This window comes from Phalacrocorax carbo, chromosome Z (assembly GCF_963921805.1).
Source record: "Phalacrocorax carbo chromosome Z, bPhaCar2.1, whole genome shotgun sequence".
NCBI classification, from domain to species: Eukaryota; Metazoa; Chordata; class Aves; order Suliformes; family Phalacrocoracidae; genus Phalacrocorax; species Phalacrocorax carbo.
Window position 1 is genome coordinate 85,024,287 of NC_087548.1, and position 26,055 is coordinate 85,050,341.

Here is a 26,055-nt window from a genome sequence, read left to right on the forward strand (position 1 = left end):
CTCAGTCAGAGTGGCCCGGGAGGCTGTACCACCACAAAAAGCCACGGAAGGACTGGGAGAGATTTGCAAAGTACTGGGTGCTGAGAGCGTAGTTGTGCCCAGCCAACAGTGGCTCGGCTGTGAGGAACGCCACCCACTCAACGGGCAGGTGCTCCCAGCCTCGATGTCTGCCCTGGTGGTGTCCAGGCACTTAGTGGCAGGACAAATGCCCTGTTCTCCCAGGTGACTGCATCCTCTATGACAGCAACTCCAGCAAAGGTCGTGATAGAGCCTTGTTGGGCTTCACGTTCAGGGGAGCATTGGGCTCAGCCTTGCCCAAGGGGAGGAGGGCTCGTGGCCAGGCCCGTGGGGCCAGTGAGGGGAGCGAGGCTGCTGGTCTGGGCAGGCCAGTAGGAGTTGTGACGGGCCATGTGTACCTAGGTCTTGCTGGACAGCAGCTGAGGGATGGGTGCCAGGAGAAGCTCCAGGTCATCTACGAGGGTGAGTGAGGGCAGTGGGGTGTCTGCGGGGGCTGGTGGGGAGGAGGGAAGACCCTGGGTAGGCAGCTCCAACCCCTGCCCTGGCCGTGGAGGGCTCCGATCCCCGCGTGGGTGAGTGAGTGGTCGTGTGGCCAGAGCAGGGAGAGGTTTCAGGGGCACGTGGGGCCTCGGTGGCCAGCACCTTCCAGCTCATGCCAGCGCCCCTACCTCCCTCCTTCCTGGCTCCGGGAAGAGCTGCGGGGGCAGGGGTGGCCCTGGCCAGAGGGGCTCCCAGGTCCCTGCAGATCTGCGCTCTGACCTCGGCTGGTCCTTTCTGTCCCAGCCCTTCAAGGCACGGTGAATGACCGCAGCCTCTCGGTCGCTTCCCTGGCATCTCAAACCCTGCTGATCCTGGGCGCTGCAGCACCAGAGCCTCCCTCCGGATTCCGCCTGCAAGCGCTGTGCTACCGGCTCCGGAGGACCCCTGCCCTGGGGGCCAGCTACCTGTGCTGCTGGAACTGGGTGCAGCGCTGATCCCCGTGTGCTCTGCACACTGGCACCACCTGAGCAGCTGGGCCTGTCCCCTCGCCAGCAGCTTCTGCCGCGCTCCCATTTCATGGGGAGGGGCACGACTGGGCCGTGGCCCATGGCTCCAGTGTGTTCGCGGGCCGGGAAGCCTCAAGAAGCAGCCAGGTGCTGCGGCAGGGCAGCGAGAGGAACGCTTTGGAATGCGGCCCAGGAAGGAAAGGGGCATCGTGCAGGCTGGAAGCAGAGGCCTTCGCACAGCTGGCCTGCCTGTGTCCCCCAGCCGTTGATAAAAGGAGTGTGGAACTTCCTGTGCTCTTTGAGTCCTTCTTTCCCATCCCACACTGCCATAGGCTACCTACTGGGCCAGGCTCCGCACAAGGTCCTCTGGGAGCCCTGCTGCCCGCCAGGCCCCAGGGGAACCCTGCCAGGCCCACCACGCACCCCTGGGGAGAGCTGCCACCCCCCAGCAGTTACAGGGGATGCGTCGGGTCCCGCTTGCACCCCTTGGGAAGCCCTTCTGTCCCCCAGGCCCCCACAAGGGCACCAGGAGGGGCCCCACATGGTGCTGTGGAGCCTTGCTCTTCCCCAGACAGCTGGGGGGGCTCTGCTGCACCCAACGTGGAGCCCCAGGTAGCCATACTGCTCCCCAGGCCCTGCAGTGGCCCTGGAGCGCCTTTCATGGAGCTCTGCGAGGCCCAGGAGAGCCCCTGGGGCTCTCTGGAAGGGCTGCTTGGCCCCGCACATGTCCCTGAGAGGGCTTTGAGAGGCCCTGGGGATCTCTGGAGGCCGGGGGGGCCCTGCCCAGGCCCTGGCCAAGCCCAGCATCCCATGTCAGACCCCATTGCTTCTCCACCCCCTGCTGACCAGAGTGGCAGTTCCTCCCCAGGGCATGCACGGGGAGCTGGGAGGGGTGGAGAGCGGGCCCCACCAGTGGGGGAGCGGGCAGGGCCAGAGGCCCCCCACACTAAATGGAGCCATAGTCAGCCACGCACGCACGCACCGCCCGGGACTCGGACGCCCAGGGGGGTGGGAGTGGGACTCTGTCAGGGACTAGAATCTTGTCTCTACATTGTTTGTGGGCAAGTTTCTCTACCGCAGCCTGATCGCCACGGCAGCTGAGCAGAACAGTTTAATCACCAAGGCCGACGCGGCAGGAATGTGCGCCCCGCTATCTCGGAGCACATACTCTCCGTGCGTAGGGCCGGTCTCAAGGCTGACTGGCAACATGTGGCGGGTGGGGCTCGGAGCCTCCAGAAGTCTCAAGCACCCTCTAGTGACGGTACTGGGCATGTGCCCCACCGCCGAAGGGGAAGCCTGGGTACGCGGGACAGTTATCGACTATGCAAGAGAGCAACCTTACACCAAGGGGAAACCGGCAGAGACGATGGAGGAGCGTTCTGGAACGACCCCCCTCCTCGGCTTCAAAGGTGCATCGGACGCCCGGACACCACCCGCGCCCCCTCCCCGCACCGGACAGACTGCCGCAGATCCGTGGGGACAGCTGTCGCAACAGTCCCGCTCCCTCCCACCCTCCTGTTCACTTTTTCACCCTCTTTCCCCCCCTTTTTTTGGCTTTTCTCTCGCATATCTCTTTTTGGCCAAACAAAGTGCCTTGGCACTTGACTCCGGTTTGAGTCTTAATTCTGTTTCTGAGAATGTAAAAGGAACCTAGTCACGCTAACACATCGGAGTTACCCAGAAATTAGGCCCAGCCGCCCCCAACATCCCAGAATTATGAGAGGTCGGTTGGAAACCAAGGGGGTTTAACTGCTGCCAAACTGTTCAGCCCAACAGTGGATCGTGACAGACCCTCAGGGGCAGAGGGAAGGGACCCCGCAGGGTCAGGTCAGGGAGAATGCATCTAGATGCCGTGAGTACTCCTGATTTGTAGCTCAGAGAAAGCCGACTGACCCAAAAACACCGTCTGTAAAAGGAATGGCAAGCAGAGCTGGCGACTGTCAACAGGCTAGCAATTGCCCACAACTCTTCCATTGCCGCTGCAGGCCCAGCTGCTCTGCCAGTATTCCTGGACCTTCTCATCCGCTTGAAATGCTTCCATTTTCAGTTATTTTTACAATGACTACGACCCTCAGTTTTATCAGAATTTAGCAAATACTCAGTGCCAGAAGCTCAGGGCAACATGGTCGCATCCATTTCACTGCTGTGTTTCAGTGTTTCTGTTAAGGCTAGGAATATGATGAGCGCTCGCTTGGCAGGTGTGCAGCTTTGCAGCCTACCAGGGTTAACCTCAGCACAAAGGCATCCTGCCTCGCTTCAGTTGGTACCAGTGAGGAGCTACGTTTGCCTCTCCCATTCAGCGTCTTGATTGTGCAGTAGTCACGTTGGAAAGGCTGAAAATACAGGAGTGAAATTAATAAGTGGTTTTCATAATGGGTTCATTGGCTGGTGAATAGGACACCCTGTCTGCAAGAGACACCTCCAGGGAAAGTAACACAGTTTGCCTTGCCCAAAAGGAATGGCTCCGTTCTCTCTCCCAGATGCGTCCTCCTTCCTTTTTTTCCTTCAGGCAAGACCTGAACTGAAATGTAGGTTGTCTTATTCAGGGAAGATTTAATCTGTGTGGGAGGATTCCAAAGGAGAGATACTTTACAGAAAGAAGACATTTCACCAATCGGGTTTTACTTGGTTTCTTTTTGGGTAGGGGGGATTTTTTTTTTTTGGTCTTTTTTTTGCCAGTGGCTTCAGGCCAAGACGTCTGGTACACGGCAAGGTGAAAGGCCTGGCAGGGCAAGGGCTGGCCGCAGCAAAGGCAGACCGCCGCTCCCAGCCTTAACAGAGCAAACCCTGCCTTTCTGTTGCTTTCCTCAGCCGCCCCCGCTGCTCCCGGGGCAGCGGGGCTCGGGCCGGGCGGCCGCAGGGGGCGGCCCCGCGGGAGGGAAGCCGAGCCCGCCGCGGCGCGAGCGCGGGCTCCTCGGGCGGGCGGACATCTTGCGTGTGGCGCAGGTCGCGCCCCAGCCCCCGCCGGCGGTAGGACGGGGCGAGGTTCTCTGTCGGGACCGGGCACGGCCTCCGCCGCCCCCGTCGGCAGCGAGATGGCGGCGGAGACCCTCCCGCCATGGCGGCGCGCTGTGCCCCAGCTCCGCCCGACCTCCCTCCCGGCAGGCGTGGCGCGGGCCCGCCTCTTCCCCTGGCGTCCTGCGCGGTGATTGGCCCCTCGGGCGTCCTGGGCGGTAGCGGGCGCGCGGCGCGGGCATTTGAACGGTAACGGCCGCGCGGGGCGGTGAGGGGGTGAAGTGGGTATCAGGGTTTGGAGGGAGTTGTGTCTGTCTCTCTCCCTCGGGTGTAGCTGCCGGGTCCTCCCCCACCCTATTCCTCCCGTCTCCGTGGGTGCCTTCTTCCCCTCCGTCGTTGGCGCCGTCCCGCCCCCCCCGAGTGCCCTCCCCGGGAGCGCCCCCCGCGATCGCGCCCCCCCTCCCCGCAGCCCCGGTGCGGAGCTGCAGCAAAGGTACTTCCCTTCCGACGAGCCTGCTGGAGTGGAAAAGCACAAACGGTGGCTACGCTTTGTCCTTGCAGGCGCGGAGCGGAATAGCGAGGTCCCTCTTCCTCTCAGAATGGCTGCAGGTGGCTATGAGGAAATCCTCAAGTACTACGAATTGCGTGAAACAATTGGGACAGGTAGGCTTCATCTGAACGCACACAGGTGCGTGCGATCTGCCTAACCGCTGGAGTACTTACCTGAGCGCAGACTCACTGTTACCCCGGAATCTACAGGCCGTGTTTCAAGCGTGTCTCGCAGGGGACAGAACGCTGTGAGTGGAGGTCGGTAGCAGCGATCGCTTCTCCCTCTAGCGAAGATGCTGCGCGCTGTGTGCGCTACGGACTCCAGCGTAACTGAGACTGTAGGCCAGAAAGCGTGACATCGCTCTGAGTTTTAAGTGTCTGTTTTTTGAATTCTAGGTGGGTTTGCAAAGGTAAAACTTGCGGAACATCTTCTCACCGGTGAAAAAGTTGCAATAAAAATCATGGATAAACTTGCTCTAGGGGTAAGCCAAAAGATACTTAACAGTCGGTAGCGTCTTCTGCTGTTCCTGTGGCGTTCTCGAGAACAGAGGGGCGCGACACGTCAGTGCCGCCTGCTTGTCCTGTTGGTTATCGACTGATGCTGTAGACTGGGAAGAGCGTTAATAGAAGACCACAAATCTTGTGCTCTGTTGTGGAGAGGGCAACCTTCTCTGGCTGTAAAATTGAGGAAGTTAAAGATGATTACAGTAATTGAAACAGAATGCTGGTGAGGATGCTAACTATTTTACACCTGGCCCTCTGGGTTTTGCTGCTCGGTGTGCCAGAACTGTAGGGCAGTAACAGCAGAGCTGTTGCTGGATTGAATCTGAGCAGCTGAATTGTATGCTGTCATCTCCGTGCTGTGAAATTGTGTGTCTCCCAATAGCCTGACGCTTGCTGTGACGTCCGGGCTGTCCAGGTAGTCGGCAATTTCATACCTTGCTGTTGCGGTTTTTTAGGATGACTTGCCTCGTGTGAAGATAGAAATTGAGGCCATGAAGAACTTATGTCACCAGCATATTTGCCAGTTGTATCACGTGATAGAGACATCCAGGAAAATATTCATGGTCTTAGAGGTAAGAAACGGCGTTTCTGCCATGGCGAAGGTTCCTGGTTTCAGCTGTAGCGGTGGATGATAACAGAGTTCAAATGAAACAATTTGTAAAAAGCCTTCCCAATGATGAGCGCGTTCAAGACGCTTCACTTTAATAGTGAAGCTGGTAGTGTGTTCTGTTTTCTGTCTACTTGTAAAAGCCACTCGTCACTGCTTACAGGAAGTGAAATGACTTTAATTCCTACGTTGCGCTTCAGTTGTTCTAAAATAGCATCAGCAGGATAGGCGGGACCCCGGACCTCCTGCGTGGTTGTCACCTCCTGGGCCATCTGTACCGCCTGTGACGTTAGTGTGATGTGGCCGTTGCGAGGCGTCAGGCAAGAGTCAGCCTGTTTGTCTCGGCTCGTTTGGCCTGCCGCAGTGCTGGCGTGGGGCGCTTGGGTGCTACTGTGATAAAGCGGGAGGGATGGAAGGGTGTCCTCTGGTAACTGTCCAGTGCTCTGGTTGTTCAGATTTCGTTACTGCATTCTGAAGGTATTCTCTTTTTCCTGGCTTCACGCAGTACTGTCCTGGAGGAGAGCTGCTTGATTATGTAATTTCTAAGGACCGCCTTTCGGAAGAGGAAGCTCGTGTATTTTTTCGGCAGATTGTTTCAGCAGTTGCTTACGTTCACAGTCGGGGATACGCCCACAGGGACCTCAAACCGGTAAGCCTGAGCAGGGGTCAGATTTGCATAAGTAATAACGCACACCCACTTCTGTTTCTCCATGAGGAGCCAGAGTAAGTTACGTCTTTGCCGTTGTCCTGTGCTTAGAGCTCTTGACCTGTCTTCTTCTGAAAGAGCGTTATTTCTACTTGCTACTGTGCTCCTCAGCTGAGCTGGATGCGGCTATATCTGAGGAAGGACCCTCCTCTGAAGGAGAAGCAGAACAACACGCTCCAGCTGGGAACGGAGCAGAGACACGGGTCTGACTTCCAATGTTGCTTAGGCCTTTTTCCTATTCCCTTTGTGCCGGCTTGTACCTGGAGACAGTCTCTGTGGTGCTATTCCGTTGTGCAAACTGTCCTGTTTTCACACCCAAAGGACTCCACTGAAGCCTTCTCGTCTCCGGGCTGAAGGAACTGCCTTTCCCTCAGCCTCTCCTCACTGAGCAAGCGCTCCAGCCCCCCGAGCAGACTCCTGGCCATCCACTCAGCTTACTTCAGTTTGATGTCTTTCCTGTGCTTGGGGGGCAGAGGCTAGATGCACTCTTCTAGCTGGGCTGAACAGAGGACTAGAGTGACTTCTCCCAATAGCCTGACCGTGCTCCTTTTCCTGTGTCCGTGACATAGCTGGCCGCCTGTTCTGCCAGAGCAGACCGCTGCCTTGTGTCCAGCTTGCTGTCTGTCACTCCCCCTCTCCCCGCCAGGCCCTTCTCAGCAGATGGGAGCTAGTGTTCCCCATCTGGAATACGGGATATGTTCACTAGCAGCCGGTCAAAATCTGCAGAGGAGAGCTTTAGGTAAATTCTAGCTGCTAATGGCAGGAAGAAACAAGGTGGAAGAAGACACGGTGCCTTGGATACTTGGGTTGTAGAAGCTTTCATTACCGCTTTCTCTTTTACCAGGAAAATCTGCTGATTGATGAGGAACGTAACTTGAAGCTGATAGACTTTGGACTTTGTGCAAAGCCAAAGGTGAGAGTATCAGTCGCTTTCTCAGAGCAGAGCTAAGCCAGCTACTGCAGGCACGTGAGCAAAAGCCATGTTTGACTTCCGCTTGCAGTGCAGAGACTTGCCCAAAGACCCTAAACTCAAGCTGTTTGCACAGTTTTCATCCAATCGCTAATTACGTGGTGGGGCCTTAACTGTGGGAGAGAGCAGTTAACGGCATGTTATGACCAGACTGTTAGATCGTTTTCTCCTCTTACGCTTCATCTTCTATCCTAGTCTGAGGCAGAGATCACCTTGCACGTGTAGCACCTGCTGCCACCTATAACGGCCCAGAATATTAAGCTTATGTTGGTGTGCATTTTTCCCTAATAAGTTTTAATGGTGTCTGTCTCTTTTCAGAAGATTTGTGTGTATGTGGAGATTGTGGACCGAATCAAGTAGTTTATTGTGGTTACGGTTACGAATCCTCTGGTTCCACGTGATTGTAGCAAGTTGTTTTCTGAGTTTAAAATTGGTTTCTAGGAGACCTTTAAAGCCATTTGTCAGCTTAACATGTGAGGTGGGTGCTGTTAGGAAACACTTTAATGGGCAGGTCTTAGTGACCCAAGGACAGTTACTTGTCCTCGGATCGTTTTAGCTGCCTCAGGTGAAACTCGGGCATCTGGCAAGCCATCGAGACTATTAGACCATCATCGTCTTGGTGCTATAACGTCGTCTTATTCTGATCTGCCTAGAACAAAGCCCAGGCAAAGCAGTAACATGGTTTTAATCGGGAAGTCTTTTTAGTGGTTCTTCATCAAGTTATTCCATTGAATACTGGTATAAATAACCAGCTAGCCTCATGCCCAGCAGCTCTTGCATCACTTCTTCCCAAGTGCCGCCTCTCTTCTCTTCGCAGTTGCAGAGGGAAGTCTTCTTATCAGAGGAGGAGCTGTGGAAAAGGCTGCTTGGGTGGTAGATGAATGAGCAGCTTGGGATCCGAACGTTTATGGGATACTCGTGGTCTTAGACAATTTTTGCCTAGAGAGGCCGTGTATTAATCCAAGGCAAAGTATAAGAATGTAGACGCACAGCAGAGGAAAATGAAGCCTCCGATGCCTCTAATATGTCGTTGCTAGGAGACTTAAGCTGTGTTAAAGCCAATGCTTCTCTGTGTTCAGTTTTCTCTGTTATTCCAGGGTGGCCTTGATTACCATCTGAGCACGTGCTGCGGAAGCCCGGCTTATGCAGCACCGGAGCTGATTCAGGGCAAGGCATATATTGGCTCAGAGGTACGTGGCACAGTTTTGGGTTAGGGCTCCCCCCGCACCGCCCCCCATGTGTTTGAAGCGGTGCGGTTCAGATACGCTCACGTATCTGGTTTCTCTCTCGGGTACCGCTGGATAACATTGCCTAGGTGGTTCTCAGAAGCCGTGTGACTAGCCTCAACGGTCACAGCCTGGAATAGCACATGGTGCTCTTGGCCACGTACCATGGAGCTGGCTAGTTCGTCCCGACCAACCCTTCCCTGTCATCTCCGTTTGGTGCTGCGTATTTTAGTGCCCTACAAAAGAGTCACCGAAAGTCCTTCCTCCTACTGCACGTTCAAGCAAGGATTTGTTCTGTTAATTATCCAACTCTTGTTGCAAATTTTTTGTGCAGTCTCAGTGTCTTGGATGCTTTACCAGGCCTGTCTTTAGCTTGAAATTTGTGTCTGAAAACTTGCTCTCTTTGTACGGCGCAGTGTCGTACAATTTGAGAGAAGAAAAAATGTGGAGGTTGCCCAGCTTGGATTCCACGTCTAGAACAGGAGGACCTGCTACTTGCCTTTGTGAATCCATCCAAAGCGCTGTAATTGCAATCCCCTCAGACCTCCTAAATTGCTGTGCTGTTGGACAGAGTCAGTCTTTTTTCTTCTGACGTACCTTTGCACCACTCTCCTTGGCCTCTAACTCTTGCTTGCGTTTTTTGGTTGGTTGTTTTAGTTTCCACAAAGTCCAGGCCTTTTCCAGCCTCCTTTTTCTTTGCGGTCCAAGTGGCAATTACAGTGTGAGGCGGTGTGAGGCATGTGTACCTTGTCGTGCCTCTGCGAGTAGAGAAGCAGCAGCAGGGCTTTAAAGCTGATTGTAACTGTGCTGATAGCTGTTGTAATCAGTAACATGTTAGTGTACTAAATCCCGTGTGGTATCTTTGAATTATTTTTTGCCAGTGTAATCCATGTAGGTTGAAGGAATTCAGCAATTTGGTGACCTAAGGAGAGGATATTGGGTCTAGTGGTGCCCCAGCTTGTGGGAATTGAAAATTGAATTTGGGTTGTGGGCTTTCTCTTGGGATATGCGGGTTCTGTCCTGAATTATGGAGCCTACTTTTCATGAATTGTAGGCAGAGTTTGCCAAAGGGGGACAATGTTACTGTCTCTAAGGCCTTTTAGATCAGGTTTGTGAACTCCCATTCTGATTTTTTAGGCAGATATTTGGAGCATGGGAGTACTGCTGTATGCTCTACTGTGTGGCTTTCTCCCCTTTGATGATGACAATGTCATGACTATCTACAGGAAGATAACGGTAGGTATTGATGGTCCTAGAACACACTAGGAAAAGGCATTGATAAGCATTGTGCGAGGCCTTTGCTTTTTTCCTGGTGGAACCTGTTGAGCTGTGCCTAGGGAGAAAAGGCGTTCTCATCTGCTGATGTTTGTTAACGCTTTGCTACTTTTCCTAGCGGTATTTTGTGGTTTTGCTTCCACCTTTGATCAGCCTTAGCAGTACTCTAGCTTGGTCCTGTAATAGGATAGGAAACTGAGTTTCAGGAGATGCATTTTCTTGCTGGTGGGCTGGATTCATCCGGCTTCTCCTTGTATTGCATGGAATAGAATTACAACGATGTCGTTTGATTTGCCAAAAGTAATGTTCTTAAACGTCAGCTGTTCTCCTGTCTAGGAAAAGCAGGATCCTGCATCTGCTGTTACACTTTCCTCCTCCAAAATGAGGAGGAAGTGTAAGACACCACAATCAACAGAAGTTGAATAAATAGCAGGTAGCAGAATTCAGGCATTGGTTCTCTTTCCCTGCAAACTCCTGCTGATGCAGCTGAACAGCTGCTGTTCCACGTCATACGCACGCCTCTACCAACCACTTGTAAGCTGGCATGAAATTTAGGTTGATAAAGCTTCCAGTAAGCGAGTGGGTGAGGAGGAGCTATGGGGGCTAAGGCCTCTGGCTTCCTCTGCCTCTTAGTGAGAGAAGGACATAGAGCCTGATATATCTAAAAAAACCCTGAAATCTCCTCAAGAGCGTTCAAGGACTACTCTGGCCCGGGGCAACTGACAGCTGAGCTACAAAAGAAATGGTTTTGGGATGCGTAACAATCAGAGCTCTGTGGAGTGCAGGATTAGTTCAGCAAGTGGCATGGCTTTTTAGGCTGGTTTTGGAGTGGACTTGAGTACCTTGACAGAAGACCTGTAGGAAGCCCAGTCTGAGCTGTAAAGAAATTGAAAAAAAAAAAAGAAAAAAAAAAAGAAAAAAAAAAAAGCCATGGCTAACTGAGGCAAAGAAATCGTGTAAAGGCGCTGATACTCAGGGGAGTCACCATTCAAATTATGTGACTTTCCTACTTGCATAATCATAGAATATGTCAAGCTGGAAGGGCCCATGAGGATCATGGAGTCCAACTCCGTGCTCCGCACAGGGCTACCTAAAGCTAAACTGTATGACTAAAAACGTCGTCCAGAGCACGTTAGGAAGCACTTGCGCTTTCTCAGTAAAATCACTCTAAAGGGGAATCAACTCGGTCGTCGATCAGACTTGAGCTACCTCTGCCTCTCTGCTTGCGGTGCGAACTGCATTGTCTACCCATTAGGTCAGTATGTGTTGAGAACTTGTCCATTTACAAGCATACTTTAGTAGGATGACGGAAAATCCTTTATGCTGGTCATTACGCCAAGAAGCAGAAGCCGGTAAATGAGCTAACTGCTGCAGGTATTCATCCTCTTAACCTGGTCAATAATTGAAACGTGACCAGAGAGCTTAGATGTGGAGTGGAGATCTTAAGGTTATCAAAGATGATTTCTGCACAGGTATAGGTGACTAACGTGCACAGGAACTGGGAGCTGAGTTGTTTACACTGACAGAGTGTTGGCCAGAGAAACTTGTTTAAGTGAAGTGAGAGGACCAAGTTTTAAAACTCAGTCCAGGCGCAGGCAAAACCCAATAAAGTCACGGGTGTTACAGTGCAGGCTTGCTCTTTCCACTCTTGAGTATGTTATAATTTTATCTGGTTGTGAATGGAAAATTGCTTGCAATGAGGACACTTATGCATTGTTGTGGGATTTAATTTTACACGTTATAGATCCTGAAATTTATAGTTATCACAACTCAGAACTATTGTTTCAAGTCAACATAATAATCTACTGCTTGAATCTCATTAGGATTGTAAGACTTACATTCAATGTTTTTTTTCCCTGGAATGTTCCACATCTCTTCATTTGGTAATACTTCGTTAAAAGCCTTTAAGTTTTAATGAAAAATCAAGCATGTGATGTAACTTCAGTAAAAAACCTGATTTCTGGTGTGATCTTATGGATCTGGTAATTACTGCAGGCTATTTACATTCCAGCATTGCCCTTAGTCAAGTAGGTGCTAATTTTGTTTTTCCTTGTCACATGTTCTGTAGCAATAAATTAAAAACAGAATGCAGATTACACGTGCTGCTTGACTTGGCTTAGTTTCAGACTGAAGGTATGTTGTGAAACAGCCTACAAACTGCTTATACATAGCTCATTAGTAGTGTATGTAAAGCTGTAACTTAAATTCTGTGATGTCAAAGCAATACATGCTCTGCTTAGGAATGTATGTTGCATATAATACAAACTGTTTGGTTATTGTCATCTGTAGAAATAAAATTGCCTTGACAAATTGATAGTTATGTTATTTCATAATGGCTGTTTACTGAATTTTTTTAAAATTTATTTTTTCTCTATTTTCATTGAGAAGTAAATGATCCTTGATGGTGAATTTGGTTTGGTTTTTAGCTATTTTTGTTGCACCTCCAATCTGAAAGCTATTTTCAATCTGATCAAGAATTTAAGAAACCCTGGTAAATCATTTGAAAGAAACTTAGCTATCAGATCTGCAACCTTTTTCCTGTCTGCAGTATGAGTAGAAATTGAAACTGTAGCATTAGATGTAACCTATTAAAAAATAGCTAAATGTTGAGGATGGTTTAATTTTAGTGTCTGAAAAGTAGTGATTTCAATGAATATTCACATTTCAAAATGCCTAATATTTGTTCATGCTCCAACATGTTTGCACTTCTAAAATGTCAGTATCGAGTTGATATGATGAAACAATGCAATAAATGAGCAGCAGGTTAGCTGCAGAAGGGGACTGAGATGGAAATGTCGCACAAGCTGAGTGGGTGAAAACCGCAGCTGATAACTCAAACAGCATTTTCCTTACTAATGCAGCTGGGCTTTAGTACCACTCTTAAATTTGTACAAGCCATTCTTAAAGCTAAGTTTGCATGTGCCTGCTGTTCCTCCTTTTTGACCAAATACAAATGCCACTTTCATCCAAGTATTCAGGAGTCCCTTTTGAGCTAGCTGTTCAAGGTTCTTTCTAAATCCTCTTTTTTTTTCCTGCAGAGAGGAAAATACAGTATTCCAAAGTGGCTATCTCCTTGCAGTACTCGACTACTTAACCAAATGCTGCAGGTATTGTTTACATTCGATAGGTCTACAGATTACTGTTGCGTAAGTCAAAACATTACATCAAGAAATACTTTAAAAATATTCGGTGTTTAAACAAGAAGTTTAATTCTTACAGATTTTTAAAGAAAAGATTAATATTGCCTTCTGCTGAAAATCCTTTGAGAAGAATGATTTGGTATAGAAATAATCGATCAAAGTTTAAATGAGTCTTCAAGCAGCCTGCATTTGATTGTTCTTAATTGTGCTATACAAATAAGAGCTGTTTTATAAATTAAGCTAAATGTACTGAACGTGCATTTGGGCTACATCTACGCAATCTAGCAAATGCTAAATGTTCCTGGAACATTTATTGTAACTGTAGGTTCTATAACTAGTCTTCACAGCCTACGTGCTTGACCTTCCTTTTGGGGAAGCTGTGAAACAGTTTGGGTTGCCATTTGAGCTTCTGACTACTGTAAAATTCTGAGTAGAAGACAAATTGTTTCTACAGTTCTCCACGATTTAAGTATTAGCTTGGCTTTTATTGCCCACTAGGTGGACCCAAAGAAGCGGATTACAGTTAAACACCTATTAAGTCACCCTTGGCTCATGCAAGGTTATTCTGATGCTGTTCAGTGGCAAAGTAAATACCCGGTAAGTACATTTGTCAGATGAATACTAAAGTATTTAATGTAATCTTTACTGGCTTACTGCCGTCCTCACAGTGTGGGGGTGTGAAGGCATTTCTCCAAAGATGAACTTTGAGATGGCCATGGCTCCTTTCTGATTCCTTCTTGCCATCAAAATGTTATTACTTTCTCTTGATTTATTTTGAGGTGAAATTTCAAGTGTGTTTTCATTGTATTCTGCTGCTGATTCATCTTGATTTGCAAAATAACTGACTCCTCATCAAAATGTGAAGTATTTTCACATATGAATGACCAGCTGATTCTCCAGGCTGCTTGGTCAATACTTTGTTTCAGATGAAAAACACAAATGTTCTTGAGAGCACGTTAGATGTAATTATGGTTTATCTTGCATCTAGTCCTCAGTCCTTGCTGAAAACTGCTAGTTTGAATAAAAATTTGACCATGCTGAAAGTATGTCTGTCCTGTCTCTCTATCACTTGTTTTACTTGTGTGAGAGACTAAGGTAGCATGGAGAGGAAAAAAATAAAATAATCTACCTGGCAGTAGTAAGTACTGAGTAGTTAATGCATATTTGCAGCGAATGCCTCCCTTTAGCCACCGGATGCCACTGTTTCTCTAGAAAAAGAAGAGCTTTACTGTGTTCACAGCATCAGTTCTAACTGGCTCTAGAAAAGATGTGCATGCCTGATAGCTTTTAATATTTAAGAAGAGATGAAAGTGTAGCTTCTCTTCTAGTAAAAATCTCATCTGCTGTCAGGCTTTCCTGTTTGAATTCACAACCTCTCACCAAGGCGGGGCCAGACTGTGAAGCTGTTGAACTTGTATTATTTTTTTCAGCCTGTTCTCTGCAATATTTAGCTATGATGTTAACTAAAAATACAAGGTCTAAAATCATGGTTGATTATTGGCTCAGCCCACTGGGTTTCACGATAGTTTCAGTCAGATATGAATTATGAGACAACTTGAAAACCTCATGTTTCAATATCCGTTACGTTCTTGCAGTTGGGACATCTTGATGAAGACTGCATAACAGAGCTTTCTGTGTTTCATAAAAAGAGCAGGGAGAGCATATCAGAATTAATATCAGAGGTAAGAAGTATGTATCAGTAACTTACAATAATTAAACACAGTAATACAGTAAATAAACTTACTGTATTAACAGAGTCATGCTTGCTTATTAAGTATGAAATTTTGAATACTTGTCAGAATTAAGGAGGCCCTGCAGAACTCCAGAACCTAGATGTAGCTTATAACTATAGTTCTGAAGTTCAAATTTGTTTGGTTTTTTTTTTTCCCCTTTTCCTCTAATTTGCTCATGATGTTTCCTAAACTTTACTATTATTTCCCACCATGGTAAAATTGTGAATCTCTTAAAGTCAAAATAGATTTGCAGAAATTTATACTTGAACAACAGGTGCCATTTGCTGCATTAATTTTTTGCTTTGAAATGGTTCAAGTAAGGCGGTGGGGAGGGGAAGAGTAAGAGAAAAATATCAGAGCATCACCCAGACTATAAAATATATTTTGGGGAGTTACTATTCACAGTTTTTTTAAAAAGTGAATATGTTTAGTCACTTACGAATACAAATGACAAAAGGCGAACTGACTACTTCTAGAAGAACTGTGTCAATGCTAATAATGACATTGCAAGCTGCAGAAGAGACTTTAAACATGATGCCTTCTCAAGCTTTAACCTAAATCTCAAAATTCTCCCTTGAAATTGAATGTTTTCTTCTTTGTACATGGTACCAGTGACATAGTTCTTTGCTTTGGAAAAACTGTCAGGGTTCCCACATAAATGTAGAAGAAACCGACTTTTAAAATGTGTGTGATACTTCAGATGGATTTTTGGAGTTAATACTTGTTCTTCTGTTGTAGGAAATAATCTGTCTACACAGAGAAAAGTCCTCCCAAATAGGTTGGTGGCATTTGTATAGCGCTTTATTGGAGGAGGACTTCTAATCCTTTGTAACTAATTCAAACTAATTGTACTATGCTGCAAACGTGTCAGACATTGTATTTGTGTTCCTCACACAAGCAGCGTTGCTGAAAATTATGCAAGAAGTTGGTGCCACTCACAGGGGAAGAATGGAGAGGGAGACTTCCAAAAAACTGAGTCTCTGGTTGAAATATTGGCTAAACTGTACTAATAGCTTTGCCATTCACTTCAGGAGATACGTTCTGGCCCCAGCATCAGTTTCTTGTTCTCAGACATATAGTGTGAATCAACTGAAGTCTGAAACACACTTAGGTGGTCAAATGTTAGGGGTGCACATCAGGCAGAAAAACTTGCAGAAATGCAGAGATTTTCAGGAGGCTGAGCTTGCTTTGTACTTACAGTGTTTACAAGGAGGAGATTAAAATACCCTTTTGGGTTTTTTCCCCCCTAGTGGAAATATGACCAACTGTCAGCAACATACCTCTTGCTTCAATCCAAGAAGGCTCGTGGCGAGCGTGTGCGCTTAGAGGTTGCAAGTCTAACAGGGCATGCCCATACAGCACAATCAGCAGACCTTGAGGTAAGTTTTAGAATTTGACAGGACAACATACTGGTAAAAATGCTGCTCTGCATTAACAAAGCTCTGCCTGGGAAAAGAAACTGGGACCCCAAACATCAGTAAGAGAGCATGTGTGCAGTCAGCCAAAGTCTTGGTCATTAAACAGTTCAGTCTCCTCATTAGCATGTTTTAGCAAGCTGGGCTGCTTCTACGAATTGACATTACTTGAATAACTGTCTGGGAGGACATGGTGCATTATAAGTATCACGCAGAATGTCCCCTTGGTTGTTCAGGGAAATGGACTAAAATTGCCCATTGTCTGCCCTACATGACCGTTCCAGATTTTCCCGTGATGTCTACCTTATTACTGCACTCTTTTACTTTAGTCTTTCAATATTTTTGTACCTTGCTAGTTGCGTTTAGCATGGCTTAGTAAGGAAAGTCTTCTGAAACATCCTGGCATGTCGTCTGGGCAGCCTACTTTGAGATGATATGGACAGTGCATGAGCTGATGGTCAGAGGGGAGAGACCCCTCCCTTCCTCATCCTTTTCCTTTTAGAACACGATCCCAGAGAGGATTATGTTTGTTTTGAGTAAAGGAAACATGTTGCTGATGTTTTCCTGATGAATTGGATTCTCAAGCGGTTTTGTATATCTTACGGTAATTTCTGTTTCTGTGGTTTGGTAGCGAAGTGCAAACAGGACGCTTCAGAACTTGTCTAAAGTTGCTAAATTGCTTGCAGTATCATATATAATACACAGTTATATGTGATGTCAGTGATACTTGTCTGTTTGACAAACTCAATATTCAGTAAAATTGCAGACTTCCTATTAGCCATTCCCCCTCGAACAGTGACACCTGTGTAATATTGTTAACTAGCTATCTGAATGTGCTAGTCTCTGCATGGAGACAAGCACTCAGAATAAATATTCCTTATGTATCTGATGCAGTTGCATGTAAATCACTTCAGTTCACTCATACAACTGCTCTGAAACGCAGATGAGACTTCTAAGATTACCAGTGCTCCATAACATCATGAATCATAAGTGTTGCTGAATATGCATAGTGTGATTTCCATGATCATGGTGGGTTAGTCTTCTACACTCAGATGATTTTAAGGTGAAGGTTCTCTAGGTTCAGTGGTGCTGGTGCTGTGAAGTTACTTCATCTCCAGTGTCCTAGGTAAATTGAGCTGGGTAATGCTACTAAACGTGCATCATGCTTTCACGGGTGACTCCGAAAATCGTGTCTACACATCAATTCTTTAGTTCTTCTACAGCACTTGGGACATATTTAGCTTACCTGCATGTAGGTACTGTGAGTGAATATCAACTGAATTTGCTGAAATACCCAACTAGTGAAGTTCTCTAGTTAGAGCTGGTCTACTGTGAAGACAACCAAGGAAATGGAACCTTTACCTTAGCCAGCTTCTGAATCTGGTGTCACAAGCTTGTGTGTTGTGCTGCCTTATTTGAAGCAGTTTGACATGGAAGGATATTCAAAAGAACTCACCATGGCATGAATCTCTTCTGAAACACGAAAGCCAAGGAATGCGGTTAAGGCATTCGTATTGTAATGGAATATGATTTCAACTACAATATCAGGCTGTTGGCTTCTTGGCTATAGCTAGCAGCCCTCTGGTAAGGTCTTTTTAATAAGTCATCATATTAGGTCTGGTAGAATGCAGGGAAGCTTGGTTTCTATTCCAGTAGTAATAAGAGGTCTGATCCTTCATCACAGGCTAAAAGAAACTTACCTGCCAGTAGAACGTATCTTCCTAGAATGGTATCTATTCCAGCTGAGAAGTGATAATTTAAAGTAATTGTATGCAATTTCACTGAAGTGGTATGAAACTAATCCTTGGGAAGAGGTTCCTGAAAATGACAGAAGGTGTTAGAAACTGAGTTTACTGTGATATACATCTGATTGTATGTGGTGTGAGCCATGAGGGTTAGCAATCTTGGCTGAAGCTATGAATACTGTGATTTAATAAATTACAACTTCTCAGGGCTAGCAATTCGATGAAGGTTTCTGAATGCTAGTTCAAGTACTGTTGCACATTCCATAATCTTATGTTTTGGTTGTAATATGTTTACCTTTATCCAGCCCCCTTCCAGACTTCACTGCGTTCTTTCCAGCTTATTATTTGGCTTTTGGTAAAAAGAGCTTGTGGTCCAAGTCTTGAAATCAAAGGCAGGTGTTTTTTGAGTTGCTTCTCTTCTTTACACAGGTCATGAAAGATGACTTGGCAATGGTGTTTTGAGAATAATTTCACATCTGCTTTTTATGAAAATGACAAATCCACAGTAGTGATATTAAAGCTGTATTGTAAAACTTAGGTCACCAGCATGGGAACTTCCATTAGCTGCTAACCATAATTAGGAACTTTAAAAAGAAATAAGATTTAGATTTTAATGACACTTTGCTGATGAAATCTTCCTTTTAGTAGTGCAGTGGAATCTCAACTCAATCTTTCTTTTCAGTCTGAAGAAACCACAACGTATGAAGACCTTCCAGACTGCAGTGAAGTGCCACATGCATTTGGATTGATGGAGTTTTCTGATGCAGCTTCAGTGTTTGAAGAATCTCCGTTAGAAGAATTTATTCTAAATAATCGCAGAACAAAGCAGGTGTTTGGAGAATAATTACTAATTACTTTAAAAAACAAAAGATATACAATTTCAATTAAAGAAAAAAACCCTTATTCTCATTGTACATGAAACTTATTACATGTTTAAATGTTTGGTGCACCCTGGCCAAGGGGAGTTACAAAGTGAGTAAAGACATTTTTAAATACATACCTGAACATAAATAGTGCCTTCGTCTCTTTATACGTCGTGATTCATTGTATGAGAACTCGAGCTTTGACATTTTCAAAAAAACCAGCGTATAGGGAATGAGGAAAGGAACATTTAAAAACTGATAGGAAAACAACAGGGTAGAACAAACAAGATCTCAGAGCTAGGCTATAGCTGGACTAGTCTGTGAAGGTTTGGCCTGTCTGTATTGGACAAGCAAATCCAATGCAGCTATTAAAATTTCACAGTCAAATTAAATGAAAACTCTTAGCTGTGTTTAGATGAGCTGGTGAGGAATAGTCTTAAATGTGCAAGCTGAGGAATTTAGAAGAGCAGATAAAAAAATAGCAAATTACTTGAGATGCTTATTAGCAAGTTATAGAGGGAATCAGAGGTATTGAAGAGTTTTTAACCATTTTGCTCAATAGGCAAGCATTCTATGGTATTTTTAAGCTGCTTCAATTTTAGAATTTCCTTGTCTGTAACATTACTGGATGTATCAGAATACAACAAAGAATGTCTTTTTTTTTTTTTGTTACATCTCGTAGCATTCAAGGCATGATGCTCAACTGAATGCTACTGAATTCACACTGTCAACTCCAGTGACAAGAAAAGTGGCACCAAAGAAGCACGAAAACAAAGAGAATGTTGATACAGCGTCAACTTTAAGAAATGAAATGCCTTTTGCCCTTCCTGCTCCAAAGATTCCCTTTGCGAAGAGTCACGTTGAGACGCAAATACAAACCACGGCCTTTCAGGCGCCTGCCTTCGAAGGTAAGGTGAATGTAACTAATGAAAAGTCAGAACATAAATTTTGCTTAGGAATTATTGTAAATCAAAATAAGAACACAGTAGTTGTTAATCCAACACACCTTTTTCTGGAAGACTTAACTTTTTTTTTCCATATTCACCAGCCTGGTTCTTCTAGTGCATCTGGTAAGGTGCTGCAGGAGGCTTAACCATACATCAGGGCACACTACTTGTATGTAATTACAGAAGTCATTGCTGCTTACAGTATCGTATGTGCATGTCTTTTGGCACACTCTGACACAGAGCCAAGTGCTGTGTTCCTAGAACTTGTATCTGGTTCCACTTTTCCATGAAGGCTGAGAACACAAAACTTTTGGGTTTCTCATGCATCAGCATTTTCATCATATTATCAGTATTTCACAGTAACAGTCCAGTGTGGCAGTGGAAATACTTCCATTAACTATGTTTAGATCTCAGTCATGTGCTAGGCCACAGAACTCTGTCTAAATTATGTCAGATTTTGAGTTACCAGAAATTTCAGTTCTCAGCTTGTCTAGTCCATTTTTTTTGAAAAACGATGGATCCTGTATGTACATTACCTTTCTGTTCAACCATCAACGTAAAGGTTTTAGCATTTACAGGTCCAACACCAACTCTGTCCTTCAAATGCCAAGGACTCCTTACGATAGGAGACACTTCTGGGTGCTAAGGAACACTGTTCAGAAACAGTAAGTCTTTGCAGGCTGATTCAATGGACACACTGCTTTTCAATGATGTCCTTCATAAAGGATTTGAGGAAGTGCACTACAAAGACTAGTTGTTTATGAGTTTGACTTTCGTCTTAAGATTGTATGTGGTAACTTGTGAAGCTTGACTTCATGGAAAGTTTGAAAAGCAAAGCAGGTACTCTTTCTGAAATGGGAAATGCAGAAACACTGTTTCAGCTCACTTTAGTGAGGTATTTCTGAGCATTAAACAATTAAGAGCTAATTCTTCGTTTCACTGAAAGGTCTTTGATTCAGGAAAGGTAGTATTAATACTTTCTTAGTGATAGAAAAGTGGAAATGTGCATTGGAAATTGAGATCATCGCTTTCTGGGGCCAGGTGCAATTCTGTAGAGAGCTGAAACTTTGAACATTGAAGTGGGGTTTAATTGTAACAACTTATTTGCTGACTGTTTCACTTGGTGTTTGCTTCTACATATTCAAAGCCATGCTCTGCAGAACTCTGTCAATGTGTGGGCAGTAGCGCTTTTTAGGCTGCTATGCAGTGTGTATTATTAAACGTGGCTATATAAACTCACACCCTTCATATAAGGGAAATGCCTTGGTGAAGAACTCAACTATTTGACACAGGTCAGTATTTATTCCGGGACCAGTGGCAGAGCAAGAAAGCAATTCTAATCCTCTTCCATTCCAAATTTCTAATATTGAACTGCATTGGCTGCTCCAAGGCTTGACTTGCAGAACTCTGGGGAAATCAGTCACAGTTTTCTTTGTAGCATAGGGGTAGTATTGTTTTTAATATAAAAACATATTTTATCATTCTGAAGACACAGGCCTGAGACAGAAAAGGGGGCTGGTTTTAGAAATAAATAATTAATCATGATAAATCCTTGCCGAAGAAAAGAAAATCCTTTATGCAAAAACATACCTACTTTGGCTTGGATGCTTTCTTTCAGAGAGCCAGTTCACTGCAGTCACCCCAATTAAGAAACCAACAAACCCAACACACACAGATGAATTGACAGCAGCCAAGGTTCTTCCTGAAAGAAGGTAAATGTCCAGTTATTTGTGTACACTTCTGATTTAGAGCAGGGCTACCTTAATCCATGTACTGCCTAGGAAGCCTTGTTACAACAGCAAGCTGTTATTTCCATTTTCTTGGTAAAACCCTTCCTAAAACCTCTTTCTATGTTTGCTAGAAAAGGCTGAAGGCAGAGAAAAGTTTTAAAACTATGTAACTCAATTATCTTCAGAATATATTTCTATTTTCCATAATGCAAGTTCCTTCTTGTTCCAGTTCCCCAGAGGGCTATGCTTTCTATATACACCTCTGGATTTAAATCGCAACTGACTTTCAAACAGAAACTCATAATACACTGTGCTTCCTTTGGTTTTCTTCATTCTGTCAGGTCTGGTTATATTTTAGTGACATATCTGAAACAACTGATTTCTAACACTGAGGAAAAATTACTACTTTGGTCATGTAACAGGTGTCATTCAGTGGAGTTAGATCTCAACCTAGCTCATGTGGACAGCAGCCAAAAGAAGAGAAAAGCCAAAATATTTGGAAGTCTTGAAAAAGGCCTTGATAAAGTGATCACAATGCTTACACCAAGCAAAAGGAAACGACATGCTAGAGATCGTCCAAGGAAACTTAAGGTATGGCTGCTGGAAAAATCTTACATGAAAAGAACCATTAATTATTGAAAACATCCAATACCTCTAGAGCTGGTCTTGTGAAAACTTCTGTGATCAGACTTGCCTGCATTCAGCTGCACTTTACTGCAGATCTTATGGCATCTCTGTTGACATGGCAATGTCCCAGTTTTCACCCAGAGATATCGTGTTTTTCTGGGCTCAGGCAAGTCATCAACAGATCAAGGGAGGAGTTCATCCATTGCTTTTTATATCCCACCTAAACCAAATGGGAGGGAAGCAGGAAGGCTTTAAAGGAACCCTAGCTGAATACTTTAAATAATGCTATTTGTATAGAGATAATGATAGTTCTCCCACTAAAAAAATAAGTTAAGAACATTCCTGGTTTAGATTTCTGTTGTCCAGGAGTGATATGTCTGTTCCAAGATAGTCTTTAATCCTAGGTTCTCTTGACGTCTAAACTTAAAGCCTAAATAACTATACCTTATGAAAGAATTTCTGACACTGTCAGCATAATTTTGATTTTTAAAGTTTTTGTCTGAGCCAGTTGGCTATTTACCCTTCTTTACATAGTCGTAGAAAAAGCAGTTCCTCAGATAGTGCACTGGACAGAGCACTTCAAAATTACATTAATAATTTGTTCCTACCAAAGTTGACTCATGAGGTTACTATTAGCTTTGTAGAATACACATCAAATGGCGTTGGCATAAGACTAGTGTAGGGAATAGAAACGTGTACATCACTCAGAAGTAACTAATATACTTGAAGTTATACAGGGAAGAATTTATACTTGCCTCTCATGTTAATCATGTTTTTCAAACACATAATCTAGAGATGCAAGACTGTCACTGAGGCATAAACAGGTCCATAGAAATAAGTGATGTACACCTTCAGCTGTGACTGGCTCCTGGAGCTGCAGCTGTTAGGACACCCACTGTACAGTAAGGGCTGTCTATCAGTAAAAGGACCACTTTGTTTTGCAGCCTGTGTAAATGGAAATCAGCTACTGTATTCCAGTTGGAATCTTTTCCAAGAGGCACTTGTAAGACTGGCACCTTGCCTCTGACAAGTTCAGGACATATGTTGGGCTACGAACCTGAGCAACTCATCAGGCAGGAGTCCAGAGTGTGCCCATGATTCAGGAACCTGAGCAGTTGGAAACAAAAGCTAGATCTTCTGTCTCTAAAAGCTTTTATCCTTCTGCATCGGCTTCCCTTGTCCATAGTATATGAAAAATTGTTGATGGATGTCTAGGGACACTGGAGTACAATAGGGGAAGACCCAACCTTATTTCAGTGTTACAGCAGTTATGGCAGGGAGTTGCCTATGTTTTAGGCTGAACAAGAACTGTAAGAAGCAGTCTTTGACTTTGCATCCTCAACCTATGTTCATTTGTCAAGCTATTTTATGATCTTGTCTTCTTTCATTTGCTTCTGTGACTCCAGAAGCTGGATAGAGCATTTGTGGCATATTACAGCTGGCTTATACTTTCTCTCATTACATATGGGTGTCTGAACGCTGTTCAAGAAGTCACCTCTTGGACGAGTGAAATAAACCCCCATAAGAGTAAACTTTCAAGTAGTAAGTTAACTTTTTTCTTTAAACACGGTGACGCGTGGCACCATGAGGCATTTCCAGAACTAAAGCATGTTCCTGGATACTGGAAGCGCTCAGTCTCAGCTAGGCAACACACAGCAGCCGATGTCCCAGCTGCGGAGTGTGCGGTTGGGTGCTCTGAGCGCAGTCCGGTGGCTGTCTCCTGTAGTCCTCTCCAGGTATTGCCTCTAGCTACTGACAAAACTTCTAATAGCCTCTGTGCTGCCCTGGCCCACCACTGCTACTTTGGATTTTATGATAGATCATGGTTTGGACATGCCTGGACACTAATTGTCCAGCAGTTGTTTAGTGTTCCTGCTGCTACTGCAATGCCTTAATTATGATAATATTGGGAAGTTGAAGCATTTGTCGCTATGATGATGTGTTCAGCAGCTTTTCTGAAAACTTTTCATAATGTCTTCAGTTTTAGGAGAAAGGTTTTTCTTTTTTTTAAATGATCTGACTACTTTTAGGCACACTGTAATGTTACCACCACTCAGCTACTGAATCCAGACGAACTGCTGAATGAAATAATCAGTGTTCTTTCAAAGAAGCATGTGGAATATGTTCAGAAGGGGTAAGTGGAAAGTCTGATGACTTCAACTTGTATTTGTCTAAATAGTCAGTGCTCCAATCCTTGATAAAGTGAAGTATTTAAACTTACTTTCTCAGCCCACACTGTAAAACACAATTTTATAGAAAACGTACAGAGCACTAAATGAAAGTGTGCAATAAAACTTGTCCACAGAATGCAAAACAATGTCAAGTGAGCTCTGATAGAGCTCTTTGAAGAGGTGTGAACTAGGCAAATCTATGCACAGATAACAGTGAGGTAGCTCTTAGAGGCCGATGTGAATTCTGCCTCTCTCGTGAGAAAATGTAAATACAAAAGGTTTGTTAGGGTACAACCACATGACCAAATCAGACACTTTTGGGAGATAATGTGAATACCTTTTAACCCTCATTCTTGGCAGTTAAAAGACATGGGCATTTAGGCAAGAGATCAGTATATTTTAAAAGCTGCACAGAATCCACATGCCTTTGTGTGGATTATTTTAATTTGTAGGGTTTCTATTTAAATTTGTAGGATTTACTAACTAGACTTAAGGTTCTGAGAGTAAGATTTGGTTCCTAGTTCTGATCAAAGCTTAATGTTTGTTTCCTCATTTCCCAATGCATGATAGAACTGTTGTGCTCGCTTATGAATATGCATTTTCTAAGCTGAATATTTAAATGATAGGTATTGTAGAATGTAAGTGTATGCTTCAATCTCGGATGCGTTTTCAGGCTCAGAGTCTGGAAGGATACTGAACTGCACAGAAGCACCTTCTCCCATTGTAGTGATTTAAACTTCACATTCAGTTTTGCTACTTTTCACACCAGCTGAGCTGTAACCGGCCTCTCAGGGGTGTCTCTGCAGGAGGAGAGTAGTCTTGTTTAGGAAGAATGCAGGAACATCTCTGTCCTTCCAGCTCTGCACTCTGAGACGCGGGGTCTGTGGCTAGCAGTGGTTCCTCTGGCCGGGTAGGACATTGGTGCTACATGTAGATACTTGGGCACAACGATGGCGTTCTGGGACTAAAGTATTCAAAGGTCCAAGTTCATCAAATTCTGGGTTGTTTCCCAATATTCTGAACAGCAGCGGGATAATTTCTGTAAAGCGCTTTTACTAATTCAAAATTACGCTGCAAAACTAACATTGAACAGCTCAATGATTATTCTGTTTTTCCTTTTTTGTACAGTTATACCCTGAAATGTCAAATGCTGTCAGATTTTGGCAAAGTAACTATGGAGTTTGAGTTAGAAGTGTGTCAACTCAGTAAGACTGAAGTAGTGGGTATCCGGCGACAGCGGCTTAGGGGTGATGCCTGGGTCTACAAGAGACTGATGGAAGATATCTTGTCTAGCTGCCAGCTGTGACTGGCTGATGCATGTGCTGATAAAGCAGCAGCTTGGTACGGAGGCTTTAATCACAATGTTCTAGAAAGGTCTGTTCAGAAAAGCAATTCTTTGTTTCATTCACAGCTGCATTTGAAGAATCTGTAGTCTTTCTCAGGTTCTTAACCGTCCCTCTTTGTACATATGCCTTCTGTATGTTTCCTTTAATATAAAGCTTGTAATAAATGTTCTGCAGTTCTTCTGAAATAAAATTCTGTAAGCTGTCCCCCTTCTTGCATATTTTTCACATACATGGGTGAAAAAATCATCGGTGTTTGTACGCTGAAGCTTATTTTGGTATGTCTTCAGTTATCAAGTACATGTGGTACAGAAATAGTAATTTGCATAATTCTCTTCTTGTCTCTGCTTAAGTAGGATTTATTGAGATCATTAACTAAGTCACAGCTGTGGTTCCCAGAGTTACACTATATGCTTAATGTTGTACAAAATAGGACTGTCTTCAATAAATGTGAAGTCAAGAGTGCTAGGATTTAAACCATGATCCCATATAAAACATTACTGTATCTCATTACAAAGCCTCGGTGATGCTTAACAAGTGTATGT

General features: G+C 44.9%; 1 protein-coding gene across 9 annotated transcripts; it reads left to right on the top strand.

Moving 5' to 3' along the window:
* Window positions 1–4,130: 4,130 nt before the first annotated feature.
* On the top strand, window positions 4,131–25,717 carry MELK (maternal embryonic leucine zipper kinase). Of its 9 annotated transcripts, none has more exons than XM_064439049.1 (18): window positions 4,131–4,208; window positions 4,521–4,622; window positions 4,905–4,990; window positions 5,468–5,584; window positions 6,125–6,268; window positions 7,170–7,238; window positions 8,393–8,485; window positions 9,659–9,757; window positions 12,835–12,903; window positions 13,435–13,533; window positions 14,532–14,618; window positions 15,920–16,048; window positions 18,512–18,658; window positions 19,375–19,600; window positions 21,258–21,351; window positions 21,792–21,960; window positions 24,027–24,130; window positions 25,296–25,717. In XM_064439049.1, exons 2-18 carry the CDS (start codon window positions 4,559–4,561, stop codon window positions 25,471–25,473), a joined length of 1,974 nt encoding a protein of 657 aa, XP_064295119.1. In that variant the 5' UTR covers window positions 4,131–4,208; window positions 4,521–4,558; the 3' UTR covers window positions 25,474–25,717. The 9 variants fall into 9 exon arrangements, with proteins under 9 accessions (XP_064295119.1, XP_064295122.1, XP_064295120.1 ...); XM_064439050.1 differs by lacking the exon at window positions 4,131–4,208 and adding an exon at window positions 4,223–4,452; XM_064439052.1 differs by lacking the exon at window positions 4,905–4,990.
* The last annotated feature ends 338 nt before the right edge of the window (window positions 25,718–26,055 follow it).